Source organism: Choloepus didactylus, chromosome 21 (assembly GCF_015220235.1).
Source record: "Choloepus didactylus isolate mChoDid1 chromosome 21, mChoDid1.pri, whole genome shotgun sequence".
Classification (NCBI taxonomy): domain Eukaryota; kingdom Metazoa; phylum Chordata; class Mammalia; order Pilosa; family Megalonychidae; genus Choloepus; species Choloepus didactylus.
In genome coordinates, this window is record NC_051327.1 from 29,511,591 (window position 1) to 29,539,515 (window position 27,925).

The following is a 27,925-nucleotide window of genomic DNA, read 5'->3' on the forward strand; positions in this document are numbered from 1 at the left end:
TCCCGGCCCGCGGGACGATCAACGGAGGCTCTGATACCTGTGAGGGAGGAATGGTATGGGACAAGAGACACGACGAATGACAGCAAGACAGGTTTCTGATCAAGCTGCAAAACTTTATTGAAGAGGCAGGGTATATATGCCCTGGAGGGAGAGGGGGTGGCTAATAAGGACAGGTAGCGGTCTGGGATTGGTGATTGGTGTTGCTGGGGTGGATGGCCAATGGGCGGCTACTGTTTAGGCGCGAACTAGCTACTGCTTGGGCGGGAACTACTGTTACTTCCTTGAAGAAGGCTAATTATAGCTTAGGCTGTTCTTGCATCAGCCCTGGCGGCCATGTTGCATGTCACCGGTATCACTGAAGGTGAATATTATATATGCTACCTTAATTGTCCCCAACAGTTAGCTGTTGCCCAATTCCTCTCCAAAAGGCTTCTACCAATTTGTTGATACCTTCAAACTCTTTTGACTGAGACCCAATGAGAAAGAGCACGCAGGCGCGCACACACACACACACACACACACACACACATGCGTGCTTGAAACAAAAATTACACACAATCAATATCTGAACTGTGTTCACGTACTGCACTCTGTTTCCTGATCCGTTTTAAAAAATGCCTGTCTCAGTCATGAATTTTGGATTCATGACTCTCCAGAGGCTCAACTTCTGCTCCTGACAGACTACTTGAAAGCATGCCGGCCACGAGCCGAGCTCTGAGGCCGGGCAGCTCGGTTTGGTGCGGCGCTGTCATCTGGTGGCCCGGCCTCTTGTCTCACCCGCGCTGGCCTGGCAAATAACTGCGGTGTCTAACGCATGGGCCCCCGGGGGACTACACCAGGTAATACCTGGACAGCCCTTAGCGCGGTGTCTGGCACATGGTCAACACTTAGAAAATGTCAACTGTTCTAATTACAACCTTTTAATGTCTTGGAGAACATATTAGTCGGGGCGCCTCCGAGAGATAAAGACCCTCCAGTAGTTGTTCCCAGACTTTCCGTGCTCCTGAGCTGCTGGGATGTGCTCCTGAGCTGCTGGGATCTCGCAAAGGCGCGGATTCCCGCCCTGGAGGCTGGGAGAGGGGCCTGAGGGTCTGCTTTCTCCCATGCTCCCCAGCCAGGCTTTGGGTAGCAGGCCTGGTACAGGTTGGAAAAAGGAAATGGATTGAGGGAACTAGCTAAGGGGAGACGGGAGAGCTGAGGAGCCAAACGAGAACTGCGTGGCACCCGGAGACTGCGGCCCGGGGCGGGGGTGGGGCCGGCGGCTTCCAGGAGCCAGGTGCCGGGCGGGGCCAAGAGAAAACCCCGCGTCTCTACTCCTCTCCCGCACTCCAGCCTCCCCCAGTGGCTCCACTGGCCAAACCAGGAAACGCTGCTGCCGAGAGAGGCTGGCAGGGCTGCCTGCGGCCACGCAGGGAACGACACGGGCAGCCGGGTGGGCGCCGCGCCTCGGGGGAGGGTCCTGTGCATCTTGGTATTAGTTTTTACTCTGAGACCTGCAGTGAGGAATATTTTACATCAGTTTATGTTTTTATTTTTCCTTTTTATTGTGGTAAAATGTAACATAAGATGTCCCATTTTAACCATTTTTAAGTGCACAATTCAGTGGCATTAATTAGATTCACAGTGTTGTGCAACCACCACCATCTGTTTCCAAAGCAAAGTTTTCATCACCCCAAACAGAAACTCTGCACTCATTAAGCAATAGCTCCCCATTCCCCCTTCCCCCAGCCCCCAGTAACCTCTAATCTGCTTTCTGTCTTTATGGATTTGCCTTTCCTGGTATTTCATGTAAGTGGAACCACACAAGATTTGTCTTTTCGTTTCTGCAGTATTTCATTTAGCATAATGTTTTCAGAGTTCATCTTATTGTATATCAGCTTATGTGTTGCAACTTGGATTAAATTTCTTGGGGATGGTGCACATTCAAAACCAAACCAAACAAAATAAAACTTCCTTAATTCTATTTACACCTAAGGGTTTAAACTTAGTGGGTCAGATCTTTGCAACACATTGGAGGGGGGTTGGCCCCGGGACCTTAGCACCTGACCAAGTGTCAGAGTTGTGTTTCCCACTGTCCTCCCTGGGCTGCAGGTGGTGCTGGAACGGCTGGGAAGGGGGCAGTGTTTTCATCCCCCAGAATTGTAGGGGCAGGGGGCAGGCTTCGTTAGGAAATGAACACTAGTGCTCATCTGTTTTCCTAATGCCAGGCGCTTGCTGGGTGCTTCTGGACTCTGTCTGCACAAAACCTCTGTTAATTAGGTGACATCAGCGCCCTCCATTTACGGGGAGGGAGAAACAAGAGCGGGAGGTTAACGCGTGAGTGGGTGGTGGTGCGGAAGCTTGCACTTCACTGTCTGAACATAACAAGTGTCCCTTACATTTCAGTGTCCCAGAAGCTCTTCCCAGAGTAGAAATGGACACTTGGCATTGAAGAGGCAGCACATCTCCAAAGCTGCTTATGAACAGTAGAATTAGCTAGAAACTTAATGTATTTAGAAGCTAAAAGAAACCTTTTGGGGGCTGTGTGCTTTAATCCTGACCTTCCTGGAGGGCCTAAAGGCAGCAAGGCTCTGGCCCACGTGGACACACAAACTCCTTCTCACCTCCTCCTCTTCGGGCTGGAAATTGCCCTTGAGGTGACCTTGGAGAGCCTCCCCTCTCAGCGCCACCGGTGGGACTCTTATCTGTCTGCTGCTGCACGAGGTAGAGTAAATACAGTGGATTTTAAAGCAGCAGTAACTTTTTAAGTTAAAAAAAAATCATTTAAGGAAAGGTTCTGTTACACTATGTAAATGGTTTACAGCAAGGGGACAATCAGAAATTTTTGTGATTTTGAAAAATGAGATTTTAAATGACCTGAAGTTTGGTCTTCAGAAAAGTAGTGTGCCTTGTTTTTTTCCAGGACACATGAAAATGATCCATAAAACACAGTCCCCACCAGGCGACTATGTTGGGGCTGTGATGCCCAATCTTTGACGTGTGTGTTTAAAATTCATTTTTCATTGTGTCTTAACCTTTTCTTTTAGAGAAAAAATACTTTAAAAGACTAACTAAAAAACACACAACACACTTAAAAAAAAGCACACCCAAAACTACACAAAACCCACAAAACTACCTGATAATGAAAGTTGCTTTAAATGGGTTTTCTGTGATTAAACAGCTGAAATGTCAGCTCGGTTAATGCATGTGAATACTTACCCTTAAAATAAACTGTTTTAAAAATTAGGGAATAGCTTTAAATTTACAGAAAAGTTGCAAAGACAGTAGACCCTTCCCCAGGGTCCTCTAAGGCTAACCATGATATATTTGTCAAAATCAAGAAACTACGGTTGGTGCACTACTGTTCACTAAACCACAGGCTTTGTTCTCTAACATCCCTTTTCTGACCCAGGGCCCTCACCCCTCATCCTGTGGCGTTTAATCCTCACATTAATTCCCTAGTCTCCTCCCAGCTGTGACAGTTTCTCAGTCTCTCCTTGTTTGTGATGACCTTGACTATGTTGAGGTGTTTTGTAGATTGTTTTCTCATGATGGGCCTGGGATGATGCATTTGAGAGAAGACCCCAGAGGTGAGGGCCCTTTTCTTTGCACGCTGACAGTGAGTCCATGATGTTAGCATGGGGGCAGATGCTGTGACCCCCCCACGGCGTGGCCAAGCTGGGGGGTCTGCCAGGTCCTTCCGCCGTGGCCGCCAGCCTTCCTTTCCCGTGCTCTCTCTCTGGGAGCCAGACCCAGTCCAGCCCACAGCCACACCGAGGGCCTTGAGCTTGACCTCCTGGGGGACAGGGTCTACCCACACCGTGGGCGATTGAGTCTTCTGTCGGGGAGACTTGGTGCTCCTTCCACGCACTTTTTCTTCAGTCATTCCTATCAGTGTGGACATACGGATTTTTAGTTTACTCCTTGGGCTATAATCCTGACTGTTTACTTTGAAGGCACATGGGTTTTCTTGGAGGATTTTGTTCCTGGCATCGAGCACCAGCTCGCCTGGCTGAGGTTCCAGGTTCGGACCGAGCACGGGGCTCTGGGCTGCCTGCTCTCCCCACGGCAAGGGCAGGAGGGCAGGGGTCGGGGTTCTCTCTCCCTTTCCCCGTGGCCCAGGAAGTCCTGGGGTTGCTCACTTTCCCTTTCAACTAAGTTTGAAACCAAGACATTAATATACTTAATTTTATTCATGTCTTTATTCTAGTTGTTTATATTAACCTTTATTTTCTTGTATGACATTATGTTGCATAGGAATGGGGACCCTTTTATACTGAATAATGGACTAACAGAAAAATTTACCATGTGAGTAAATATATCTTATATTTTGAATGTTTAATATTTTCCCATTGTAAAAATCAGTTAATGTAAAAAAATTAGTTCACACGTTTCAAGAAATTTTGAGAAAATAAAAAATTAGTGAAAAATAAAACCACTCATTCCCAGTACTGTTAACATTTTGATAAATTATTTACTAGCAACTTTAGTGCATTTTAATATAATTAAAAACAAACAGAAAATACCTGCTTTTAAAATGAAAGCCAGGTCAATAAAGTTAGTCCATAATGATGTCTAAGACCTGAGTGGGGAGGAAAGAGGAAGGGTGGGCGGGCTGAGCGAGGGACGCAGGACGGCGCCGGGGCTCTGTTTCAGAATGTTCCGGAAAGATGAATAGTTGTTAAGCCTGGAAATGATTTTGCCTTTGCCGAATTTGTTCACTGGACTTCGCTTTCTAACTGGTGCTGTTTTTGTAAACCAAGTATAGGCATTTTAGAAGTCTTCGCATATCTTTTATATCTTTTTCTTATCTCCTTATGTATTTTATATGTCTCTATATAAATTTTGTTTTCTTATATTCTTTTTTTCTTGTCTTGGAAAAATGGTGTCGGGCGTTTGATTTTACTGCAGAGGTTCATTTTAAGGAGCAGCAGCCCCATCTTGTGGCCTTCTAGGGTACTGTTGCTTACGATTTAAGTTGGGTTTTTGCAATGACAGTTGTGAATTAAATTGTGCTTGGCATTTTATAAAAGTTCCATCTGGTCTTGAAGCTGGTGGTTTCTACTCGAATACGTGGAAAGAAAACAAGGAATTTTTATAGTTTACACAAAAAAGTAACTATTTCATATCAAATAACTTACAATGATTTGAAAGCTTTGCACATAGTTATAAAATGTATATAGAAAGCAATAATGCAGAAATGGAAGCAGTTTGTGATAGGATGGTGGGATTATGCAGATTTGCTATTATTGTTCTCTTTTATGTTATATAAATCCTTTCTATTAAGTTATTAAAAATTTGCAAATAACCCCGATTCCATCTAGTTCATCCCTTTCCTTTGATTAGAAAACTAAATTTGGGGAAATTAGTTTCTTACCCTAGCAATTCAGATGAGCTGTTTATTATGCAGGACTGTTTTCAAACTGGGAGCACTTGGGTAAAAGTGGTTTGTACAAGAATTTAAGTTTTCTTTTTTCATTTGGACGATGATGGAAACAAAAAGGAAATTCACATAAGCATATTCTGGATTCCCTGGACGACATGTCTGCTTGACAACCTGTGTGGGCATTTATGCCATGATGCAGCTGGCACGAAGGACTCCTTCCTCATTGAGCAAACACTCCCTGCCTGATCGGTTGCGACCCTGTGTGCACCCGCCCTCCCGGAGCGTTTGAGCAGCTGGTTGAGCATGGAAGTTTGCAATCCAACTTTAGACATATACAAGCTGTGATTTATCAAGTGTTTACTGTGCTCGAGAGATTGAGCAAAAAGGTTTACAAATAATTTTCTCAACTCCAGCATCATTCAGGACTTCGCATGGTTGGAGAGTTTCCAGCTTGATACACAAAAGTAGCTGTCAATGATGTGCTTTATTTCACAGCTCACTTTGCAATCACGGAATTCTTTTCTATTAAATAGAAATGGCAGGAGACATTTTGCTTGTTAAAATTCCATCTATGGCACTTTGAATGTGAATAATATCTTACTAGATTTTAAATTAATCCTTTTCAAATTTTTGAGTCAAACATTCATAGGAACTCCAGTCCATCTCAGTGGAGCCTGAATTTCCTTGGAATGCAATTTTAAAGTCATTTTGCCAGAGCGAGGGCCTAAGTGTTTATTGTCCAGAAGCCAGCGGTGGCGGCTGAGATGAGAGAGAGCAGAGCAGGGACTCGGAGGAGACGCGTTCACGAGCTGCCCCCGCCCTTGAGCCAAGCTGCTTGGAACCGGCTTGTCCTGTCAAGGGGGACCAGGCCGGGGGACCCAGGAAGATACCGCATCATTTACGGGCTTTCCTTTTGCCCCGTGGGAAACGGTCTGAGTTTGGGTAGCCACAGTCTACACAGGTTTTTGGACCCCAATCCATGTATTTGGGGATTCACCTCCTGCCCAAGCCTACTGAGATTTTCTTTTCTTGATGTTTCTCTTTGGAGAGCTACTCAATTAATAGTTTACTTCCGTTTTAAACGTTAGTTTTGGATTTGAGCATTTAATTTGAGATAGGGCAAGACATCACTTTGGATGGTGAGTGCTAGTGCTTGAGCAGAGACAAGACAATTTTTATAGGGGTTCTGAGGTGGCCGGGCAGCAGGGACGGGACTAGGCAGAGGCGAGGAGGGGCCCAGGGCGCAGAATTTGAGGAGGCGGTCTTCTCGGGGCCTGGCGTGAATGTGCTTGTTTCTGTCCTGTAATCTCCGACTCAGGAAGGAGCCCCCTGCCCGGAAGAGGCCTTGGGTCCGAGCCCCGGACCCGTTGGCGGGTTCCTGCCGCTCACCGACTAGGGATCCGCTGCTTTGTCCTGTAGGAATTTGCACGGTGGGTGGACTAGGAGTCGCATCACTTTTGGAGCCCCGGAGTGCTGCGATGTCGGAGCCGAGGCTGTGGGGGACGCGCGGGGACCAGAGTCGCAGGGGGCTGTGCGGGGCGCCGTGGGGACGCGCGGGCCCGGGAACCCGCCTAGTTCATTCATTCCCGAACCTGGGAGCGAGAGAGCCAGGGGGCGGGCTGCCAACGGATGGACATCCACTGGGGCCAATCAGCGGCGGGGCTGGTGCGTCCGGGTGGGCGGAGCTTTCTGCCGTAACCCTTTCCTGCCCGAAATGGCTCTGCCATGGGAGGCGCCGCGAGTGCCTGGACCACGGCGGGTCCCGGAGTCCTCCCCAGGTCACCGGCCCCGGCGTTGCCCTGTGGGGCGCGATGGGAGGCCAGGAAGAACCAGTCGGGAGGAGCGGGGGTGACTGGTCGCTGCCGGACCCGGGGCAGGCGGATGGCCCGCGTCCGTCTCGGATCCCCGGACCCCGCCAGTTGGTGATGGGGTCTTGGAAAGCTTTGGAGTGTTGAGCGTGGACCCCGCAACCGGAGCCTTTGATGGGGCAGGGGAAACAGAATTAGAGCCCAAAGCCCCGCGCGGCGGCAGACCAGGGGGAGCCGTGTGGGGTCGCCCTGCTGCCTGGCCTCGGCCAGGGTGGGCTGAGAGGTTGGCAGAGCCGCAGTCTTGTTTCTGTGCTAATAAAACTGTATTCTGGGAAAGACCCCAACATCCGCGCACCACCCACCTCCCAGAAAAAGGAAATTAAAAGTATGAAGAGGCTAGCGCACCCCGAGCACAGCGCCCCGGGGCCCCTTTTCCAGGCCAGCCTGGCCTCCCCTCCGGCGCCCCGCAATTCTTCCTCTCTGCCTCCCCAGGCCGGAAGCCACGGAGCCCTCGGGGACCGCAGGATTCTCCAGAGGCCGCCACAGCCCTGACCGCCCAGCGAGGCCGCCCAGCACTGGCTCTGGCACAGGTCGCCACCGCCCTGGGGCCCTGGCATCTCCCAAGGGCCGGGATGATCTAGATGGTGCGGCAGGTGCCTGTTGTGGCCCACAGAGCCCCCCTCCCGGGGCCAGGCTGCCGGCCGCGCCCCTAGCTCCCTGCACCTGCACCCAGGTTGGGGTGAGGGGCACTGGGCAGGTCCCACAGGAGGCTCGGCATCTGCCCCTTCAGCCTTGGGCATTGGTTTCGGTGCCTCAGTTTCCCCACCTGTTAATGGGGCACCCACCTTCCCAACCTCACAGCATCCTGAGAGGGTCAGTGAACTGAGCTCAGGGCTCCAGTGCTGGGCTCCCAGTAATACCAGCTGCCGTCTTAGGGACGAGGTACCCCCAGGTACCGTGTGGGTGGGGCCCCCTGGGTCTGCCCTGGATGGGATCTCCAACAGGCAGCTCCATGGCTGTTGGTCCCCCAACATGCTGCGTGTCCCCATCTGTACACAGGGTCTGTGCCAATGAGCTGCCTTCATAACTTGGGAGCTGGAGGGTTAAGTGGGAAAAAGTTACCAGAGCCCCTGGCCGGGCACACGCAGGCCCTGGACGCTGGCAACTCGTGGTCGCTGCTTTGGCACCCCCCAGCCCTGAAGGCAGGCGGTGACTTTGCAGATTGTGCAGGTGGGGACGGGGAGGCTTGGGGGGCTGGGACGGTGCCCAGGCTGCCAAGGAGGAGGTGTGAGGCCGACACAAGCACCCCGGCTGTCTGCGCCCGGCCCTCCTTTCTCGGCTGCTCCGGAGCCCCAGGTGGGTGCTCCCCCCTCACTGGGATGTTGCCTCCCCTCCAGGAAGACCCCTGGACCCCAGGTTCCTTGCCAGGGAGGAGGTGGAGGCTGTGGGCCAGGCGGAGCCCCCAGCATGCCCCTGCCTGAGCCCGGTGAGCAGGAGGGCAAGAGCGCCAAGGCCGGCCAGGAGCCCGCCCCGGAGCACGGCACCGACGTGGTCCCTGCAGCCCCCAGGAAGCCCAAGGACTTCTCCAAGCTCGTGCTGCTCACAGCCTCCAAAGACAGTGTCAAAGTGACTGGCGCCAAGCGAAAAGGGGTGCACTGCATCATGTCACTAGGGGTGCCTGGCCCCGCCACCCTCGCCGAGGCCCTCCTCAAGACCCACCCCGAGGCACAGCGGGCCATCGGATCGGCCCCCCAGGAGCCTGAGGCCAAGCGTGGCAGGCGGGACACAGGTGAGGCCCCAGGACTCACGTGGGATGTGGAGTTGCCACTGCAGCGTGCCCCGCTTTCCTCCTGTCTCCCTTGCTTCTGGGGGACCATGGGTGGAAGGTGGGTGGCACGGGGGTTACAGGCGCAGGCTCAGGCACCCTCAGAGAGGGTGGGAACCCCACCTCCGCCCCTTCCGGGTGCGGCCTCTGCAGAGAGCCCTGCACAGTTAGGTCTCTCTCCTCCCAGGGCTCGTGGAGTGTTTGGGGGCAGTGGGGTGGGTGCTTCAGGGCCACCTGTCAGCGTGTCCAGGCTTCAGGCCTCTGCTGATGAGCACCTCCACAGGCCTGGGCGCTGGGTATGTTCTAGAACTAACAGGTACAGAGTGCCTCAAACTCAATTGTTCATTCCACTGGTCAGTGGCCTGATGGACACAGCGAGTAGCTGCTGTGGAGGCCTGGGACAGGCCCCGACATGGGCCCCCTTCTTGGAGAGATGTTGCACAGAGCCATCTTTGCTGGGCGCCACCAGGACTGCCCGCGCCATCCACGGGGTGGGGGTGGGGTGCTCAGCTCCTGCAGCTGGAGGGGGTGGGCGGATTGACGGAGGTGCTGAGCGCTCTCTTGTGTCCTTTTGGAGGGGCTGTGGGGGACCTTAGCCCCATCCCCGCACTCCCCCGCCTGCTCCCGGGCTCCCCTCCCATGAGGGGATCTACCTGCCATTCCTGCCGAGCAGACCCTCCTCACCTGCTCCTTCTCGGTCTTGCCCTCAAATTTGTATCCCTGATCTGCTCAGAACCTCACAGACCTTTCACTGTGTTTGAGGAAGTGGAACTTGGGACCTCAGAGGTAGGCCCCAGCCCCCCACGGGGCCCCCCGGGGTGGAAGGGAGATGGAGCAGGGTGGGGGGCACGCTCTGACGTTGGACCAACCCGAGAAGTCAGTCTGAGGCACCTCTGCCTTTTTAGGAGTCACAGCCCAATGTGGAAGGAGAAAACAGCCAGCCCCGTTGCCTTTGGGTCCTGATCGGACAGACGGGACAGAGCCGGCACCTCTGTGGGGGTCGGGGGGCAGAGGGTACCAGGGCAAGAAGGACCGGTGCCTAGATGAGAGGGCCCCCCCCCGGGTGGTTCTTTACTGGAGTCGGGGCAGCGGCTGAGCCTTGGAGAACAGGGTCTGAGGGATGGAGGCTGAGGCTGGGGTGGGGTCCCCAGCCCAGGGAGACCTTGGGGGGCTATTGACGCGGAAAGGAGGCCACCCTCTGTAAGGCTACAGGCCTGGGTCAGCCCGGGACATCCTGGCCTTGGAACGTGACTTTGGGGTGGACTTTGGGGAGAACGGGGGCGGAGACAGAATGGGGGGAGGGCCGTGCTATCCTTTCCCTCCTCCCAGCATTCCCTGGAGGCCCAGCTCCCTGCTCCTGTCACTGCCAGATGACAGGCCCCCCCAGGTCTTGCTCCCGGGGCCCCACAACAGGTTCTCGGGGCTGCTGGCCCTGCCCCAGGGCTCTGCTGGGCAGTGGTAAAATGAGAGGGTTTGGGGCTGGGGCATCCACAGGAGTTGGGCTGGGGGACACAGCCCTGGGGGACAATTGTGGGTGCCACCACCTGAGCCTGGGGAGAGGGGCTGGGGCCAAGCCTGCAGCCGCAGTGTGAAAACAACCAGAGGCGACAGGGAGGAGGGGCCTCCGGGAACCTGGGCAGAGGGCTAGGGGCTGGGAGGGCCACCCAGCAGCCCACGTGGCCTCTGGTGTCACTGTGGCTGGGAGGCGCTGCCCTCCCCGGGGCCTGCAGCTGACAGCAGAGCGGCCTGGGAGGAGAGGCAGGCCAGGCTGAACCTGGAGTGCGCATGTCAGGCGTTTCCCCTGAGCGTGAGCAGCAGGCGATCCTGATGGTGTTTCCGAATGTGCACATCAGGATAAACCCTCGTGGGTCCCTCGCCTCCCTCTTTCTCTGTGCGTGTCTGTGGTTCTGTCTGCATGTGTGTTTTCCTCCAAAGGTGAGTGTGTCCGCGTGTCCCTCTGGGTGTGCCTGTCTGTGTCTGTTCTTCTGTTGGTGTGTCAGGAAGGGGCTGGGCGTGTATGTCTCAGTCTCTTGGAGGCCCCCTGCAGACCCCTACCCCAAGCAGGCTCGGCCCAGGGATGCTGGGACCTGGACGTCCCTTTGGGTGGGAATCCTGGGGTGCCCAGGAAGAGGGCGAGCTGGGGCTGCTTCCCACCCGGAAGTGAGCGCTGCCACCTGCGACACAGGGAAGCAGCAGGAGCTGGCTGTCCCTGCGCAGGAGGCCCTGCAGCTCACCCAGGGTCCGGGCCTGGCCGCCAGGCAGGCCGCTGGGCAGTGCAGGGGCCCCCGCCTCACTGATGGAGACCTGGGCACCCACTGCTCCCCAGGCCACCTGCGATGGAGGGCAGACCCCACCCCAGACCTGGAGCTCTTGGGGGACCTGTGGGGCTGTCAGCCTCCATCCCTTGCAGGGGGTTCCCCACCCCCAGAGCCTCAAGCCCCCTCTGATCGGTGCACAGGGCACACTGCTGACTGCACCCCCCCGGCCTTCCCTGTGCCCACTGGACCTCGGCTGCCCCTGGTGCAGGATGCAGACCCTGACCTGGGGAGAGGGTGGCGCAGAGGGTCGAGGAGCCGAGTCCCTTCCCCAGGCCTCCAGCTGTTCTCTGCAGGGGGTGCTGGGCCAGTGTCTGGCTGGGAACCTGCCCCCCACCAAGCTCCAGGACAGGCTACTGAGGTCCTCTGCCCATTAAATGGACCTGCCAGGCCTGGGGCCATGTGGGCCACCTCACACCCCATCCCGGAAGTGGGCTTGGCAGCAGCTCCTACAACTCAGCCCAGGTGTGGGTTGGAGGTTTTCTGGAAATGACTTTACCAGCCTCCAGGTCCCTGGACTTAGTGGCCCCTGGAGTCAGCAGTTACGTCTGAACGTCAGTCTGGGGAGATTTTGCTCCAGGAACATTCCTCGGTCAGGGTGAGATCCAGCAGGCTGGGGGGCCGTGAAAGGGCGCCCGTCACCCCTTCCTTGGCTTCCAGGCCCCCCGGGTTGGCCTCTCCCTCTGCCTCAGTCTCCAGCTGACCCACCTCCCTTCTCTTCCAGTTGCAGAAGGCAGAGAAGATGGAAGGTTAACGGGGCGGCCTGCCCCCAGGCCCACGGTGGAAGGGGAGGGCTCCCCAGCGCCCCCCGTGCCCGGTCACCCCAGCCCCAGCGTGGCATCGGCGTGCACACTCAGGCTGTGAAATCGGCCGGACATTCACCTCAGCCAGGGCCTCTGCCCAGGGGACCTGGCACCAGCAGGTTTTCACTTCCAGTATTGTGTAAGTTTTTCTTAAATCAAGCATAGGTTACTTTTGTAAACACAAAGAAAAAAAATCAAAAAAGAATAAAAGAAGCTGGACACTGGCTCTCATCGTGGGCTTGTTTAAATTCCACGGGGCCTTTGACCTTTCACCCCAACCCCACCAGCCTGAAGGCCCTCTGTGCCCCCTGCCCTCACGTGGTCCTCCCAGCCCTGCCTGGCTGGGGCCTTCTCTTACGCCCACCCTCACCCTCCTTCTCCTGAGGGCTCCACCCCCTGGCCTCACCTCCCCGCACCCGCCAGAAAACCCCGCAGCCTGGAGGCAGGAGGAGGCTCTGGGGTTTCCATTTTCTGCTGCCCTTGGCCTGAAAGGGGGCTGTGGGACCTTCCCCCTTCACCCCTGGGAAGCCAGAGCCCAGCCCTTCCCTAGTCCTCTCTCCAGGGATCCCTGGGAGGCCTCAGGCCCCTCCTACTGGGCCCTCACCAGGGCGGCCCTTGGCCATGGCCCTCCTGGGCCCAAGGCTCACCTCCTCCAGGATGCCTTCCAGGACTGAGCTCCCACTCAGAGGGATCCTGCTGAGAATGCTTGAGACAGGGGTGGGAGCTGTAGCCCGCGGCTGGGGTCCAGCACCCTGACCCAAGTGCATGGGTCCCCATCGTGTTTCTGCATAGTTGAGGCTGAGGGAGACTGCCAGAGACCTGAGCCCCTCCCCAGTCGGGGAGCCCTCGGAGGCCCCTCAGGGGCCTCCAGTTGTTTCCCACTTAGCACAAGAAAATGGATTATTTTTTAAAGGTAGCATTTAGAGACTGTGGGAGCCCAGGGCCTGGGCCTTTCCCCAAGATCCTGGGAGGCTCAAGCACTCAGCAGCCTGCGTGACCGTGGGCGTTAGTCATGTTTAAACCGCACTCCTTACGGACGGTGTACAGCTGGTTCAGATACACAAGAAGACAGTGTTAATCTGCACCCTGCACGTCCCTAGTGCTGTTATCTACAAAGCAACCTATACTTGTCTCCCTGCACACTTGGATGTCAGTCGGTCTCCTTCCCCACCACAAGAACCCATGTCTGCCCATGTTCTCACACCCAGTCGGGTGTCTTGGTCTCAGGCCCATCGCTGGCCCTGCTGACCCCGCTCACCCCTCAGAGCCACCACCTTTGGAGCTGCTTGGTTCCTCCTGGATGGTGAATGAAGTTCACGTCTCAGTCTGCACCTGGTGCTTTCCTCCGTCTTTCAGCCGGACACCCTTCCGCGGACCGGGACAGTAGACCTTATGTTTTGAAACCAACTTTTTCTACTTTGATCAGTACTCGTCCATCCCTCTTAGGAAAAGGTGTTATACGGCACATTCTCCTCCCTCGGCCCTCCATTTTTGCTGTCATTTTTACAGCATCGTGGTTTATTAACATTTGTATCCTGTAACTGTAATTTTCTAGTTCTTCCTTCTTATTCTGTATTTAACTGGATTCCACACTCCCCATCACGGTTTCTCCTTTCCTGAATGTTCTGAGTCATCTTGTTTGTCTGGAGTTTGTCAAGGGACATGAGATTTCAGGGTTCAGTGTTTGATTGTGCAACCCCAGGGAGGGAGAAGTGAAGAAGAGAGAGCCAGGCAGAGCGGCTGTGGGGACACCAGGGACACTGGGGGTGGCGTCCTGGTATGAGAGGACCCGTCCCAGCCTCGGGCTCCACTCGGCACGACCACTGCCCACCGGCGCTGCCAGCTGCTGCCCCGGACACCCTACTGGGAGACTCCCACGGGCTGCATTTGCCTCGCCCCATAATTAGATTCAAGTCTCACATTTCTGGCAAGAACACCCTACATTTGCTTGCTTGCTCTCTGTTTTGTTTTTTTAGGTATTTTATTTTTAATTGTGGTAAAATATACGTAGCATAAAAATAATTTTAATCATCTGAAGTGGACAATCATTTGGCATTAAGTATGCTGGCAATACTGTGTAACTTTAACCACAAACTATTTACAGACTATTTTCATCATCACAAACCAAAATTTATAAATTTGCTTATTCTAAGTACTTCATATGAGAGACATCCTACAATATTTGTCCCTTGTATCTGCCTTATTTCACTTAAAATGGTGTCTTCAGGGTTCATCCAGGTTGTGGAATGTACCAGCACTCCACTTCTTTTTATAGCTGAATAATATTCCATCACATGAACAGACCACATTTCGTTGATCCGTTCATCAGTTGATGTACACTTGGGTTGCTTCCACCTTTGGGCAATTGTGAATAATGCCACTGTGAACATCAGTGTGCAAAATATCTATCCGAGTCCCTGCTTTCCATTATTTTGGGGTATATACCTAGGAGTGGAACTGCTGGGTAATACGATAATTCTGTTTTTATCTTTCAGAGGAATCACCAAACTGTCTTCCACGGTGGCTGCACCACTTACATTCATTCCCACCAGCAGTGTATGCGCTCCACATCCTCCCGACACCAGTTATTTTCAGTTTTATTAATAACAGTCATCATAGTGGGTGTGAAGTGGTATATACCATTGTAGTTTTAATTTGCATTCATTTAATGGCTAATGATATTGAGTATCTTTTCATCAACTTATTGGCCATTTTAGTATCTTCTTTGGAGAAATGTATATTCAGATCCTCAGTCCATTTTATAATTCAGTTGTTTGTCTTTTTGTGGTTGAGTTGTAGGAGTTCTTTATATATCCTAGATACTAAATCCTTATCACATATATGGTTTCCAAACATTTTCTCCCATTCTGTAGATTCTTTCTACTTTCTTGATAATATCTTTTAATGCACAAAAGTTTTAAATTTTGATGGAAGTGCATTTTAACTATTTTTTCTTTTGTTGCCTGTGGTTTTGGTGTAAAATCTAAAAATCCATTCCCTACTGCAAGGTTCTGAAGATACTTCCCTATGTTTTCTGGTAAGAATTTTATAGTATTAGCTCTTATCTTTAGGCCATTGATCCATTTTGAATTTTTGTATGTGGTGAGGGGTCCACATTCATTCTTTTGCATGTGGATTTCGGCTGTCCCAGCACCATTTGTTGAAGAGACTATTCTTTCCCACTGAATGGTCTTGGCACCCTTACTGAAAATCAACTGGCCATAGATGTATGGATTTATCTCTGGACTCTCAATTCTATTCCATTGGTCCATATTCCATCCTTAGGCCAGTACCACACTATTTTAATTACTTTGGTTTTGTAGTAAGTTTTAAAATCAGGAAGTGTGAGTCCTCCAAAGTTGTTCTTCTTTTTCAAGAATTTTTTTGGCTACTCAGGGCTTCTTACAATTCCATATGAATTTGAGGATCAGCTTCTCCACTTATGAAAAAAAAAACTGTTGGAATTTTGATAGAGGTTGCATTGACTTTATAGATCACTTTAGGGAGTATTGACATCTTAACAATCTTAAGTCTTCCAGGCCATGATCATGGGATGTCTTTCCGTCTATTTAGGTCTTCTTTAATTTTTTTTCAGCAATCTTTTATAGTGTACATCTCCTTGGTTAAATTTATTCCCAGGTATTTTATTCTTTTGGATGCTATTATAAATGGAATTGTTTTCTTGATTTCCTTTTCAGATTGTTCATCTCTGGTGTGTAGAAATCCACCTGACTTCTGCATGTTTATCTTGTATCCTGCGACTTTGCTGAATTCATTTATTAGTTCTAGTAGCTTTCTTTTGGGTTCTTTGGAATTTTAGAATCATGTCATCTGCGCGTAGGGATAATTTGACTTCTTCCTTTCCAATGTGCATGTCTTTTATTTCTTTCTCTTGCCTGATTGCTCTTGCCAGAACTTCCAGTACAGGCACACCTTGGAGTTATGTGGGTTTGGTCCCAGACCACTGCAATAAAGTGAATATCACAATAAAGTAAGTCACATGAATGTTTTGGTTTTCCAGTGCATATAGAACTTATGTTTACACTGTACTGTAGTCTATTAAGGGTGCAGTACATGACGTCTAAAAAAATGTACGTACCTTAATTAAAATGTGATGCAGAGACACAAAGTGTGCACATGATGATGGAAAAAAATGGTGCAAATAGACTTGTTCAGTGGAGGGTTGCCACAAACCTTCAATTTGTGGAAAAAAAAAAAAAGCAATACCTGCAAAGCACAATAAAGGGAAGTGCGATAAAACAAAGAATGCCTATACATTGTTGAATACCTGGGGTATCCTTGTCTTATTCCTGATCTTAGGGGGAAATTTTTCGGTCCTTCACCATTGACTATGATATTTGCTGTGGATTTTTCATAAATGCCCTTTATCATTTTGGGAAGGTTCCCTTCTATTCCTAGTTTTCTGAGTGTTTTTATCTTGAAAGAATGTTGGATTTTGTCAAATGCCTTTTCTGTATTAATTAAGATGATTATGTGTTTTTTCCTTCATTCCCTGAATATGGTATATTACATTGATTAATTTTCTTATATTGAACCATCTTTGCATTCCTGGAGTAAATCCTAGTTGGTCATAATGTATAGACCTATTAATATATGGTTGGATTCAATTTGCCAGTATTTTATTGAGGATTTTGCACCTATATTCATAAGGGATAGAGGCCTGTAATATTCTCTTCTTGTGCCGTCTTTATCTGGCATTGCTATCAGGGTATTGCTGGTTCCGCAGAATGAGTTAGGAAGTAATCCCTCCTTGTGATGGTTAGGTTTATGTGTCACCTTGGCCCAGTGATGGTGTCCAGGTGTCTGGTCAAGCAAGCACTGTCTTAAATGTTACTGCAAGGACATTTGTGGCTGCTTAATAAACCAGAAGGTTGGTTTATTAAATCATCAGTCAATTGACTGTAGTTGTGAATGATAACATCAATGAAGGGCATGTCTTCTGCAATGAGAGAATTCAGTCAGCTGGATTTAATCCCATTAGTTGAAGCGTTTCCTGAGGAGTTCATCGGACACCTTCATCAGAGTTGCCAGTTCACTTCCTGCTGTGTGGAATTTGGACTCGTGCATCCCCACAGTTGCATGTGACAGTTTTATAAAATCTTATATTTACAAACATCTCTTATTGCTGTTTCCCTAGAGAACCCTAACTAATACACTCCTCCTCTATTTTTGGAAGAGTTTGAGAAGGATTGGTGTTAATTCTTCTTTGAATGTTTGCTAGAATTCATCAATTAATCCACTTGGTCCTGCTCTTTTCTCTTGAGAAACTTTGATTGTTGATGCAATCTCTTGTTATAGGTCTGACGAGATTTTCTATTTCTTCTTGCATCTGATTGGGTAATTTGTATGTTTCAAGGAATTTGTCCATTTCAGTACAGCTTTTCAAATTTGTTGGCACGTAATTGTTCAATCCTTTTTATTTCTGTAAGGTCAGTAAAAATGACCCCATTTTTATTCCTGATTTTAGTTATTTGCATCCTCTCTTTCTCTTTGTCAGTCTGGCTAAAGTTGTGTCAATTTTGTAAATCTTTTCAGAAAACCAACTTTTGGTTTCATTGATTCTCTCTACTGCTTTTCTGTTCTCTATTTCATTTATCTCGGCTCTAATCTTTACTGTTTCCTCCCTTTTACTAACTTTGGGCTTTGTTTGCTCTTCTTGTCCTAGTTTCTTTAGATGTAAAGTTAGGTTATTGATTTGTGGACTTTCTTCTTTTTAAATGTAGGCATTTAGAGCTATAAATTTCCCTTTGGGCACTACATCCCATAAATTTTGGTATGTTATGTTTTCATTGTGATTTACTTGAAGATTTTTTCCTAATTTCCCTTGTTATTTCTTCTTTGGTTCACTGGTTGTTTGTGTGTTGTTTAATTTCCACGTTCGTAAATTTTCCAGTTTTCCATCTGTTCTTGATTTCTGGCTTTGTTCCATTGGGTCTGAGAACTGACTTTGCATGATTTCAATATTTTAAAATTTATTAAGATTTGATTTGTGGCCTAACATCTGGTCTCTCCTGGAAAATGTTCCATTGCACTTGAGAAGAGTGTGCATTCTGCTGCTGTTGGGTGGAGTGTTCTGTATATGTCCGTTAGGTCTAAGTGGTTTGCAGTGTTGTTCAAGTCCTCTATTTCCTTACTGATATTCTGTTTAGATGTTCTCTCAATTATTGAAAATGATATATTGAAGTCTTCAGCTATTATTGTAGAACTATCTATTTCTCCCTTCAATATATCAGTATGTAACATCCTTCTTTGTCTCTCGTAATGTTTTCTTAGTTTATTTTATCTGCTCTCTTTTGATTAGCGTTTGCATGGACTATCTTTTTCCACCCTTTTACATTCAGCCTCTTTGAATCTTTGTACATTAAACAGATTTAAGACAGCTGGTTTAAAGTCTTTGACTAATAGTTCCAAATGTATAAGCCTCCTCAGGGATGATTTCTGGAAAATTATTTTTTTTTCTGTGAAGGGCCATCCTTTCCTGTTTCTCTGTGTGTTTCGTAATTTTTTGTTGAGAGCTGGACATCCTCGTGTTATACTGTTAAAACTCTGGAAATCTAGCTCTCCCTCTTCTCTGGGATTGCTATGTTTTTTCTTTTGCTGTTGTTGAAAGCTGGAGACACCTATTTGTCAGTTTTCCAAATTATTTTTGCCCCCATATGGGGAATGGAAAGATAAAAAGAGAGAAAAAAAATAGGCACTGCCTCTTTAAGACTCCTCTGTCACTTTTATGGTGGGTGGGGGGGTGTTGGTTTGAAAAATGGGTGCCCTCAGCGCCATTCCCTGGTTTTCTGAAGTAGCTGATAGAAAGTAGTGATCCCCAATCAGACCACACACCCTCACCCCAGATTCTGGAGTTCTAAGCCCTTGTGGCAACCCTGGCACCAGCAAGCTGCACCAGGAGCCCGGGCTGCAGCCCCCCTGCTGCCTGCCACATGGGTGAAGGGGATGAGGGGTGGGGAATGGCAGCCCCTGCTCGGAGGGTGGGATTCACTCACACTTCCAGCATTCGCCAGCCTCTTCCTCCAGCTAGTCCCTGATGCTGCCCAGTGCTCCACTGACTCCAGAATTCCCAAAGAGTTGATTCAGACACTTTCTGCCAGTTCAGTCATTGCTTGGTTTTGGGGTGGAGGGACTGATTCCTTGAGTTCCTGCTCCACCTTCTTCCCACAATCCCCTACGTTCCCTCATGTACCTGCTTTGTTTTACTTAAAATATGCCTTGGAAATCACTCCGTATCAGTTCTTGGAGATCCTTTATTTTTAGTATGGAAAAATCCAAAGTCTATCAAACAATATTATGGTAAACCCCATGTATACATTATCCAGCCTCAAACAGCCTCCATTTATGGCCAATTCTGCTGCCTCTGCACCCGACATACTCCTCAAATATTAAGAGGCAAGTCTACCAGGACATAAGTTCATCTATAAGTAATGCCACTGTTTTTAAACAGCTGCATGTTGCTTCTCTGTGTGGAGGTAAAATCTATTCCACCAGGGGTCGATGGCTTCAGGCATTTTTGCCATCATCTATTATCATTACCCAGAAGGTAAAACAGCACCCTCGGCTTCGCCCTGTGTGCGCCACCTCTGCACGTTTTTCCTTGGTCAGTGTGGAGAGCTCATCCTGGGACCTCCAGCTGCTGACCCATGGAGACTTTGGCTGGTTGATGCTCTTGGACAGTTGAAGGGGTTCTCTGGCAGGCGCATGGCTACCTGGGCCTCACCCCAATACCCAGGCCGTCAGGATCTCCAGGAGCACCATTTGGGCCCAGCAGATTCAGCCTGCCCCCTGCCTGGCCACCTGGCCTGCACAAGGACCCTTGCACGCCAGGTCTAGGGGGTGGCTGGCTGGCTCTGCACTGCGAGACTGCCTGATGCACCACCCAGGCCCTCTCGGGATCAGACGTGGGTCGAAGGGGCCTTCTGCAGGGGAGGGGAGTGGTGGGTCAGTGGGCCATGGAGGGTTCCTCAGTAATGCTGAGCAGGTGATCGGCTGCAGGGGCAATAAGAGAGCCAACTCCTCACCCCTCAAAGTCCTCCAACATAAATTCCATGCAAGTTGAAGCCTTCCTCCCTTGTCCAGCTTTATTTTCCCCGTAGTCTGTACTAGCTTCTAACATACTATATAACTTATTGTTTATTGTATTTATTGCTTCTTATCCCATGCACATCCCCTACGATGTCAGGGAACTTTGTCCATTTGGATCCTGGAGGTTCCAGCGCAGAGGAAAGGAAGGGGAGAGGCTGCAAGATGGAGAAATTGAAACTGTGATACACTGTTGGTGGGAATATAAAATAGTACTGTCTCTGTAAAACAGTCTGACAATTCCATAAAAGGTTAAACATAGACTTACCATATGACCCAGCAACTCCACTCCTATGCATATACCCAAGAGAAGTGAAAATATATGACCACACAAAAGCCTGTGCATGAATGTTCATCGTAGAATTATTCCTAATAGCGAAACACTCCAAATACCCATCAATAGATGAAGTGATAAACAAATATGGTCTGTCCACACAATGGAATATTGTTCAGCAATAAAAAGGAATAAAGTATTGATAACGTGCCACAACATGAATGAACACTGGAAAACAGTAGGCTGAATGAAAGAAACCAGACACAAAACACCACATAGTGTGTCATTCCATTTACATGCAGTGACCAGAAGAGGCCAGTCCAGATTCCACAAGTACATTAGCGGCTGCCTAGCGCTGGGAAGGATGGAGGGATCGAGGGATGGTAATGGCTAAAGGATGGGGGTTTTCTTTTTAGGGTAATGAAAAGTGTTCTAAAACTGATTTTGATGATGATTACCAGCTCTGACTATAGTTTAAAAAACTGTACAATTTAAATTGGTGAATTGTATAATATGTGAATTAGGTGTCAATAAGCTGTTACCAAGAAAGCAACATTAAAAAATCCTTTGAGTGTTATTCTATTTCTGTGAAAAATTAAAATATTTTCCCAAAGAAATTTAGAGAGAAGGCTGGTGTTGTTTTCCATCTTTGCAAATCTCTTTACGACAGGCTCTGGTCCTCAGACCTGTATTCATTCTGTTTCTACATGGCATGGCATGTAGACTTTGGAATATTCCATTGGTCGCTTATGTGGGAATGAAAACGTAAAAGGCACATAGTATCTTACTATAATTATGAAAATAATTTTGACTTGGTATCCCCCTAAAAGAGTCTCAGGAACCTTCCAGAACACCCAGACCACACTCGAGAGCCATTTCTCCACTCTGAAGTTACTATAGTCCCCTTTGTGGTAAATAAGCACCTTGTGGGAAGGTACTTTGAGGTTACGTTACCTCTTCTCCCACCTGTGTAGCATCCATCCATGGCTGTGGCGAATGAGGTCTGTCTTCACTAGCCCTTTCGCATTAATTGGTCATTTATTTACATCAGTATCAACCCAATGACTTATTTTATTCCAGGTTATTATACGTCACTTAATTATTAATTTTGATGCTCAGATTTGGGGTGGGGTCATTTAAGGCTTCAATGAGCTGCCTGGGCGATTTCCTTCGGCTCGCTCAGAAATGACAGGGCTGAAGGGTGCCCGGGTCAAACCCTAGGGGGCCCCGGGGGGCTCAGCTCCGGCCCCGCGCGGTGAGCGCCCCCCGAGGTCCGGAACCCGAGTCTCTGCGCGTGCTCCGCCCTCGGACGTCACCGCCCAATCCGGGAGTTTCCCCGCCCCCCGAGAGCCCTAGCCCCGCCCCCACGCCGGTTGGGCTCCGCGCGGGGAAGACCCGGAGAAGCTGAGTGAGCGGGAGCAGTCGGCCCCGACGCTGCTGCGCATGCTCCCCGGAAGCCCGCTCGGGCGCTCGGAACGGCCGGCTCCCCAGGAGAGTCGCGCGCGCTCCCGGCAGCCGGCGGGGCGGCGCGCGCGGGCACGGGGCGCGGCCCCGGGAGGGAGGGGGGGGCAGGGAGCGGGCGCCGGGGCGCGGGGGCCGCGGGGCCTGGGTCGCGAGGGGGACGCCTGCGGCTGCTGAGGGACCCGCCGCGGCGCCGTCGCCGGAGAGGGCTCCCCCCCGTCGTCGCCCGGCCGGTGCCCGGTGAGGACGGGCCCCAGCGGGTGGGGAGGGTCCCGGGTCCCGCGGCTTGGACGCGCCCCCGGCCGGGCCCTCCCGGGGGTCCCCCAGGGCTGCTGAGCCTGGGGTGGGGGCTCCCCGGCTCTGCGTCCCGGTCCTTGGGCCGCCACCTCGGCCTTCCCCCGCGATTCGCTCCCTCCCTCCCGCTCCTCTTCCCCCAACCCACCGACCGCTCGGCCTGAGTCCTGACACCCCGAAGCCCGGGAGCCCCGCAGTGGCCCGCCTTTCAGGGCCGCCCGCAGCCCTCCCGCCTTTGTGACTCCGGAGGTCCCTGTGACCTTGCACCTTTTTGCCGATGGCTACACCGCCTCCTTCCCCCTCTGATTTCGTAGATCGCTCCGTATGGCTTTCAAAGTTTTTTTATTTTTTTTCCTCACCCTCCACTGAGAAATGTGTCTTACATACATACCCTGCACCCGTAGATATGTATTATGGAAATGGAAGTTTAAAGTGAGACACTTACCCTTACCCCACAGGACGGGGCCCCATCTGTTAGATTCATTTGATCTCTATTCTGTTGTGTTCCCTTCTTTTCTGATCTGTTGCCATCGATTCCATTCCATTCCAGACCGTTCCAGATTGGTTCCAGAATCTAATGGGTCTGGCCATAATTTGAAAACCCTTACCTGAAACCACCAGTCTTTCCTTTCCTTTGCTCCTTGCATTTGGAGGCTTCTAGTCTCCAACAATTGCCTGTGACTTCAGTTGCGAATTCTTTTGACATTTCTGCTCCTCAGGGCAAGCATGGCTGCCCTGGTGACTTGATTTGGAATTCCTGTGTTGATTCCATCAGGTCCATCTTGTTTATTCTTCCAAAACCTGCTGGTCGGGCTTGTGGGGAGGGTTTATGACGCTGGGCTGGTGATGCCGAGGCGATTTTTAGTGGGGAGAGAAATGGCTGAAGTTGAGCTTTAGGGAGATTGACCAGTTGGGGTTGTGTAGGGAGAACTGGGGTGGGTGAAGGCATAAGAAATAGCTTGAACTCTGACCTGGGGTGATTGGGGGGCAAGGGGAAAGAGACAATCTCTTTGTGGAGCTGCACCCCCTGCATATCACAGTTGCTTTGGAGCAGTGGTTCTCAACTGGGGGCAATTTGTCCCCCAGGGGACACTTGGCAATGTTGATTGTCATGACGTGACCATTGTCGGGCCCGGACAGAGGGCTCCTTGCTCTTGGGTGGTAATTTTCAGCTTATAGAAAATTGTACATGCCGGCTCTCATTTGCCATTTTTTCCTCTTTTGCAGGTAAAACCAGCCCAGCGGGGTAAGGGTCTCCCAGCCAGCAAGCCGTGTCCAGGACCCAGGCGTTAGTGGCTCGTGGTCATGGCGGTCCTTCTGGCCCACGTGTGTGAAGGTAATTCTGCTGACCCTCCCGTCAGCTGCTGAGCCCGACGGGACGGGAGGCAGTGGTTCACTGTAGGGTTCCAGGTCCCTGGGACCTTTACCCTGGGCCCTTTGTGGCCACCACAGACGGGATCGAAAGCCGTTTCGAAGCAGACGATCTGAGTACCGGTCTGACCTCCGATTTTGGAGGAGGGAGGAGAAGAGTGATGGACCTACACTTTGAGACTCTCCAACTTTCCATTTGCATCTGCCTGAGTTAAAAGTAACCCATTTATTCAGCAAATCTTTATTGCGTGAAAATTGACTATTACAGAATAAACAGAGCTCACATGTTTACCTCAAAACGGTGGCAATCCAAAATAAAAAATACAGTTTGCATGAACCTAGAATAAATATACTTGTATATAATGAATACAAGTTTCATAAAACAATACTCACTTTAAAGTTATACTCACATTTTGTTATATGCAGTGCAGGTTGATATTTTCTATTCAATGTGATTTTAAAAACTGCTTGGCTGGAGCCCAGTGATTTTTAGGACCAATAACCAGGGCAATTTGAAAGCAGTGCCTTAGACTGGAACAAAGAGAAACCATCTCAATGGCTTCATTTTTGAGTTTCAAGTCAACTAGTCCAGGATTTAACTCTCAGTTATCAGCGATGTTCCTTTGGGTGTGTTTCTTAATATTTTCAATCCTCAGTTTTGTTTTCTATAAAATGGGAATAACAAGGAAAATTGTTCCAAGGATTTAGTAAAGGATAATTTTCAAAAAAGGTAAAATCACAGCTCATATAAATATAAAATGTACCCACATTATGTATATTATTTAACTCATTATTGAGGGAATGGGTGAAATGTCACAACCAGCTCAAAGGAGAATCCAAAGAAAATTCTAGGTCAGGACCATTGAAGTGAATGTGCACAGTGGAGGAAGGGAACCGGTTGACATCCACCTCAGGAAGTTTATTGACATTCTGTACGCTAGAGGTATTTTGCATTTTTCTCAGTTATCTACAAGCGCAAGAAACTCTTTCCCCTATATTTCACCCGCAGCATCTATAAATTTGGGGGAATTGCTCTTTTCTTGAGGTTTCCAGAATACCCCAAAGTTCCTAAAACTTGTTAACTGTAAGTTAAAGGATCATTTTGGCAGGAAAATCCTGGAGGAGCTGCCCTCGGTGCAGCCCACGAGGAGCTCACGCTGTCAAGAAGTCTTATTACTGGCCATGTTGACCTTGCCCACTTGGCTGAGGGGTGTCTGCGGGGCCCTCCCCACTGAGAAGTTCCTGCCTCTCCCCGTGTGGTTGACAGCTCGGGGGAGGCCCTCTGAGGCTGCGGGTCCCACAAGGGATGTGAGTGTTCTTTGGTTCATTCATCTCTCTGTTCTATTTGTTTCATTTGATGTTACTCTTTATTTTCTTGTATGACATTATGGTCCTTAGGATTTGGGGGGGGTGTCCCTGTTTTCTCTGAGATTTACGGAGTTACAGAAAAAAACTATATGCAAAGAGATACCACTCATTTCTAAAATGTTTAATATTTTCCCGTTGTAAAAAGAGTTCATGCACGTTACAATTTTGAGGAAATGAAAGAAATTTAAGAGAAACTAAAATCACTATTCTTACTTCTCTTAAGGTTTTCTTCTATTGCTTCCTACTTTGTGTTGTTGGTTTCTTTTTTTTTGTTTATTTGTTTGGGTTTTTTTGAAGTTATGAACAGGTAAGATAAGATTAGTCAATAGATAACAAATAAGACCAGAGTGGAGAGGAAATAGAAGAAACGACAGGTGGAATGAGGGCAAGATGTAGCATCAATTCCAAGTAAAATTTTGTTCTTTTATTAAAAACTTTAGTTGGTTAGCTTAAAAAACATGGTCTTGGCTGAATTTCCTAATTGGATTTTGCTTTCTAACTAATACATTTTGTAAACCAAGTCCAAACATTTGGAAATCTTCTCAAATAATTTTTTCTTTTTTTCTTTTTCTATTTTTGTTTCTTTTCTTTTCTTTTCTTTTCTTTTCTTTTTTTTTGGACAGGGAAAAGCTCTCATATTCTTGTTTTGGAAACATCACTATGTATTTAATTTTACCTGTACCTGGTGGTTACATTTTAGGGAGCAACACCGCCATCTTGTGGTGTTATCGAGTATTGCTGCTGAGGATTTAAATTTGTGTTTTCCTGACTGTGGACTCAGTCACGTTTTGTCCTTTACAAGAAGCTGCGTGGAGTGCGGATGAGCGCCTCCCCCTCTAGAGGGGAGGAAAGCAACATGTGAGAACACAAAATGTGTATGACAGAAAATAACCGGCCTGTTAAAGGCACTAATGCAAAGATGAAAATAGTTGTGCATTGGGTGGCAGATTATGAGTGCTTGATTTGGTAATATTTTGTTCTTAACAATTTTTAAAGGTTTCTCTATATGGTCTTTACAATATCATATTAGCACGCTGCAAAATATCTCAATATATAATCCATGCCACCCTTCTGTTTGATCAGGAAACTGAGTACCAGAGTGGGAACCTCTGCTGTTTGGTAGAAAAGGTGAAGAAAAGTGTTTTTCATCCAAGTGACCCCTGGATTATGAGTCAGACCTACAAAGACTTTTTGTAAAATAGAATTATTGAGATATAATTTGCATACCATACAGTGCACCCACTTAAAGTGTACAATTCAGTGTTTTTAGTATATTTACAGTCGTGCAACGATCACTACAAGCAATTTTAGAACATTTTCATTACCTGGTAAAGAAACCCTGTCCCCTTAGCCATCATCTCCACCTCACCCCACCCCCCAGACTCCCCACCCTCCCAGCCCTAGTCAACCACTAATCTGGTTTTTGCCATGATGGATTCCACTATTCTGGACATTTCATATAAATGGAATTATGCGATATTCAGCTTTTTGTGACTGGCTTCCTTCACTCAGCAGAATGTCTTCAGGTTTCATCAATATTGCAGCATGTATCAGAACTTCATTGGTTTTTATTGCCAAATAATATTCTGCTGCAGGGATATACCATGTTTTGTTTATCCATTCATCGGTTGATGGGCATTTGAGTTGTTCCCACTTTGAGGCTATTATGAAGAATGCTGCTGTGAACATTCGTTTACAAGATTTTTTGTGGACATATTTTCATCTCTCTTGGGTACATATCTAGGAGCGGAATTGCTGGGTCATATGGTAACTCTGTGCTTAGCCATTTGGAGAAAAACCACACTGCTTTCCACAGCAGCTGCCCCATTTTACATTCCCACCAGCAGTGTACATGGGTTCCAGTTTCCCCACATCCTCAATACTTGTTATCCTGGGGCCTTTTTTATTCTAGTCATCCTAGTGGGTGTGAAGTCCTCTTGCATTTTGCCTTTGATTTCCCTAATGCCTAATGATATTGAGCATCTTTTCATGTGCTATTGGCCATCTGTGTATATTCTTTGAGAAATGTCTATTCAAGTCCTTTGCCCATTTTAAAATATTACTTTGGTTGTCTTTTTGTTGTTGAGTTGTAAGAGTTCTTTATATATTGTAGTTATAAGTTCCTTTTCAGATATGTGACTTGCAAATAGTTTCTCCTATGCTGTAAATTGTCTTCTCACTCTCTTGATGGTGTTATTTGAAGGCCTGAAGTTTTAAATTTTGATGATGTCCGGTTTATCTATTGTTTCTTTTGTTGTTTCTGCTTCTGGTGGCCTAAGAAACCAGTGCCTAGCACAAAATGATGAAGAGTTACCCTGAGGTTTCCTTCTGAGATTTTTATGGTTTTAGCTCTTACAGTTAGGTCTTTGATACATTGGGAGTTATTTTTTATACATGATGTGAGTTAGGGGTTCAACTCCATTCCTTTGCCTGTGGACATACAGTTTTGTTGATGAGACTCTTCTCTCTCCATGGAATGGATGCAGTGCTATTGTGGGAAATCAATCGGCCGTACCTGTGAGGCTAGTTTCTGGCCTCTCAATTCTATTCCACTGATCCTTACACCACACTCTCTTGATTACTGTCTCTTGCAGTAAATTTTGAAATCAGAAAGTGTGAGTCCTCCTGCTTTTTTTTATATTTCCAGACTGTTTTGGCTCTTCAGGGTCTCTTGAATTTCCATGTGAGGTTTAGAATCAGCTTGTCAATTTCTGCAAAGAGGTCTGCTGGGATTTTGATAGGGGTTGCACTGAATTTGTACATCAATTTGAGGAATATTGAGTGTTCTGGTTCATGGACATGGGATGGCTTTCCATTCATGTAGGTCTTTAATTTCTTCCAGCAATGTTTTGTAGTTTTCAGAGTGTACATTTTGTATTTACTTTGTTAGAACTATTCCTAAGTATTTTTTGTTGTTGTTGCTATTGTAAATGGA

General features: G+C 48.7%; 2 protein-coding genes across 11 annotated transcripts in view; both read left to right on the forward strand.

Annotated features, from left to right (window-relative positions):
- FLYWCH2 (FLYWCH family member 2) overlaps positions 1–12,340 on the forward strand; it is a 35,596-nt gene extending 23,256 nt beyond the window's left edge. For 5 of the 6 annotated variants that reach the window (XM_037813658.1, XM_037813662.1, XM_037813659.1 and 2 more), the window contains 3 exons: positions 7,666–7,763; positions 8,571–8,962; positions 12,038–12,340. In XM_037813658.1, the coding sequence (XP_037669586.1) occupies positions 8,641–8,962; positions 12,038–12,177 (462 nt within the window). In that variant the 5' untranslated portion in view covers positions 7,666–7,763; positions 8,571–8,640 and the 3' untranslated portion in view covers positions 12,178–12,340. Of the gene's footprint in view, positions 1–6,683; positions 6,796–7,665; positions 7,764–8,570; positions 8,963–12,037 lie in introns of those variants that run through there. The other variant, XM_037813661.1, reaches the window with a different exon arrangement.
- The window catches only part of FLYWCH1 (FLYWCH-type zinc finger 1), a 74,051-nt gene that overhangs the window by 23,222 nt on the left and 22,904 nt on the right, over positions 1–27,925 (forward strand). For 4 of the 5 annotated variants that reach the window (XM_037813651.1, XM_037813655.1, XM_037813657.1 and 1 more), the window contains exons 1-2: positions 22,082–22,197; positions 23,479–23,587. The gene's annotated coding sequence lies outside the window, so the exon portion shown is untranslated. Of the gene's footprint in view, positions 1–22,081; positions 22,198–23,478; positions 23,588–27,925 lie in introns of those variants that run through there. The other variant, XM_037813652.1, reaches the window with a different exon arrangement.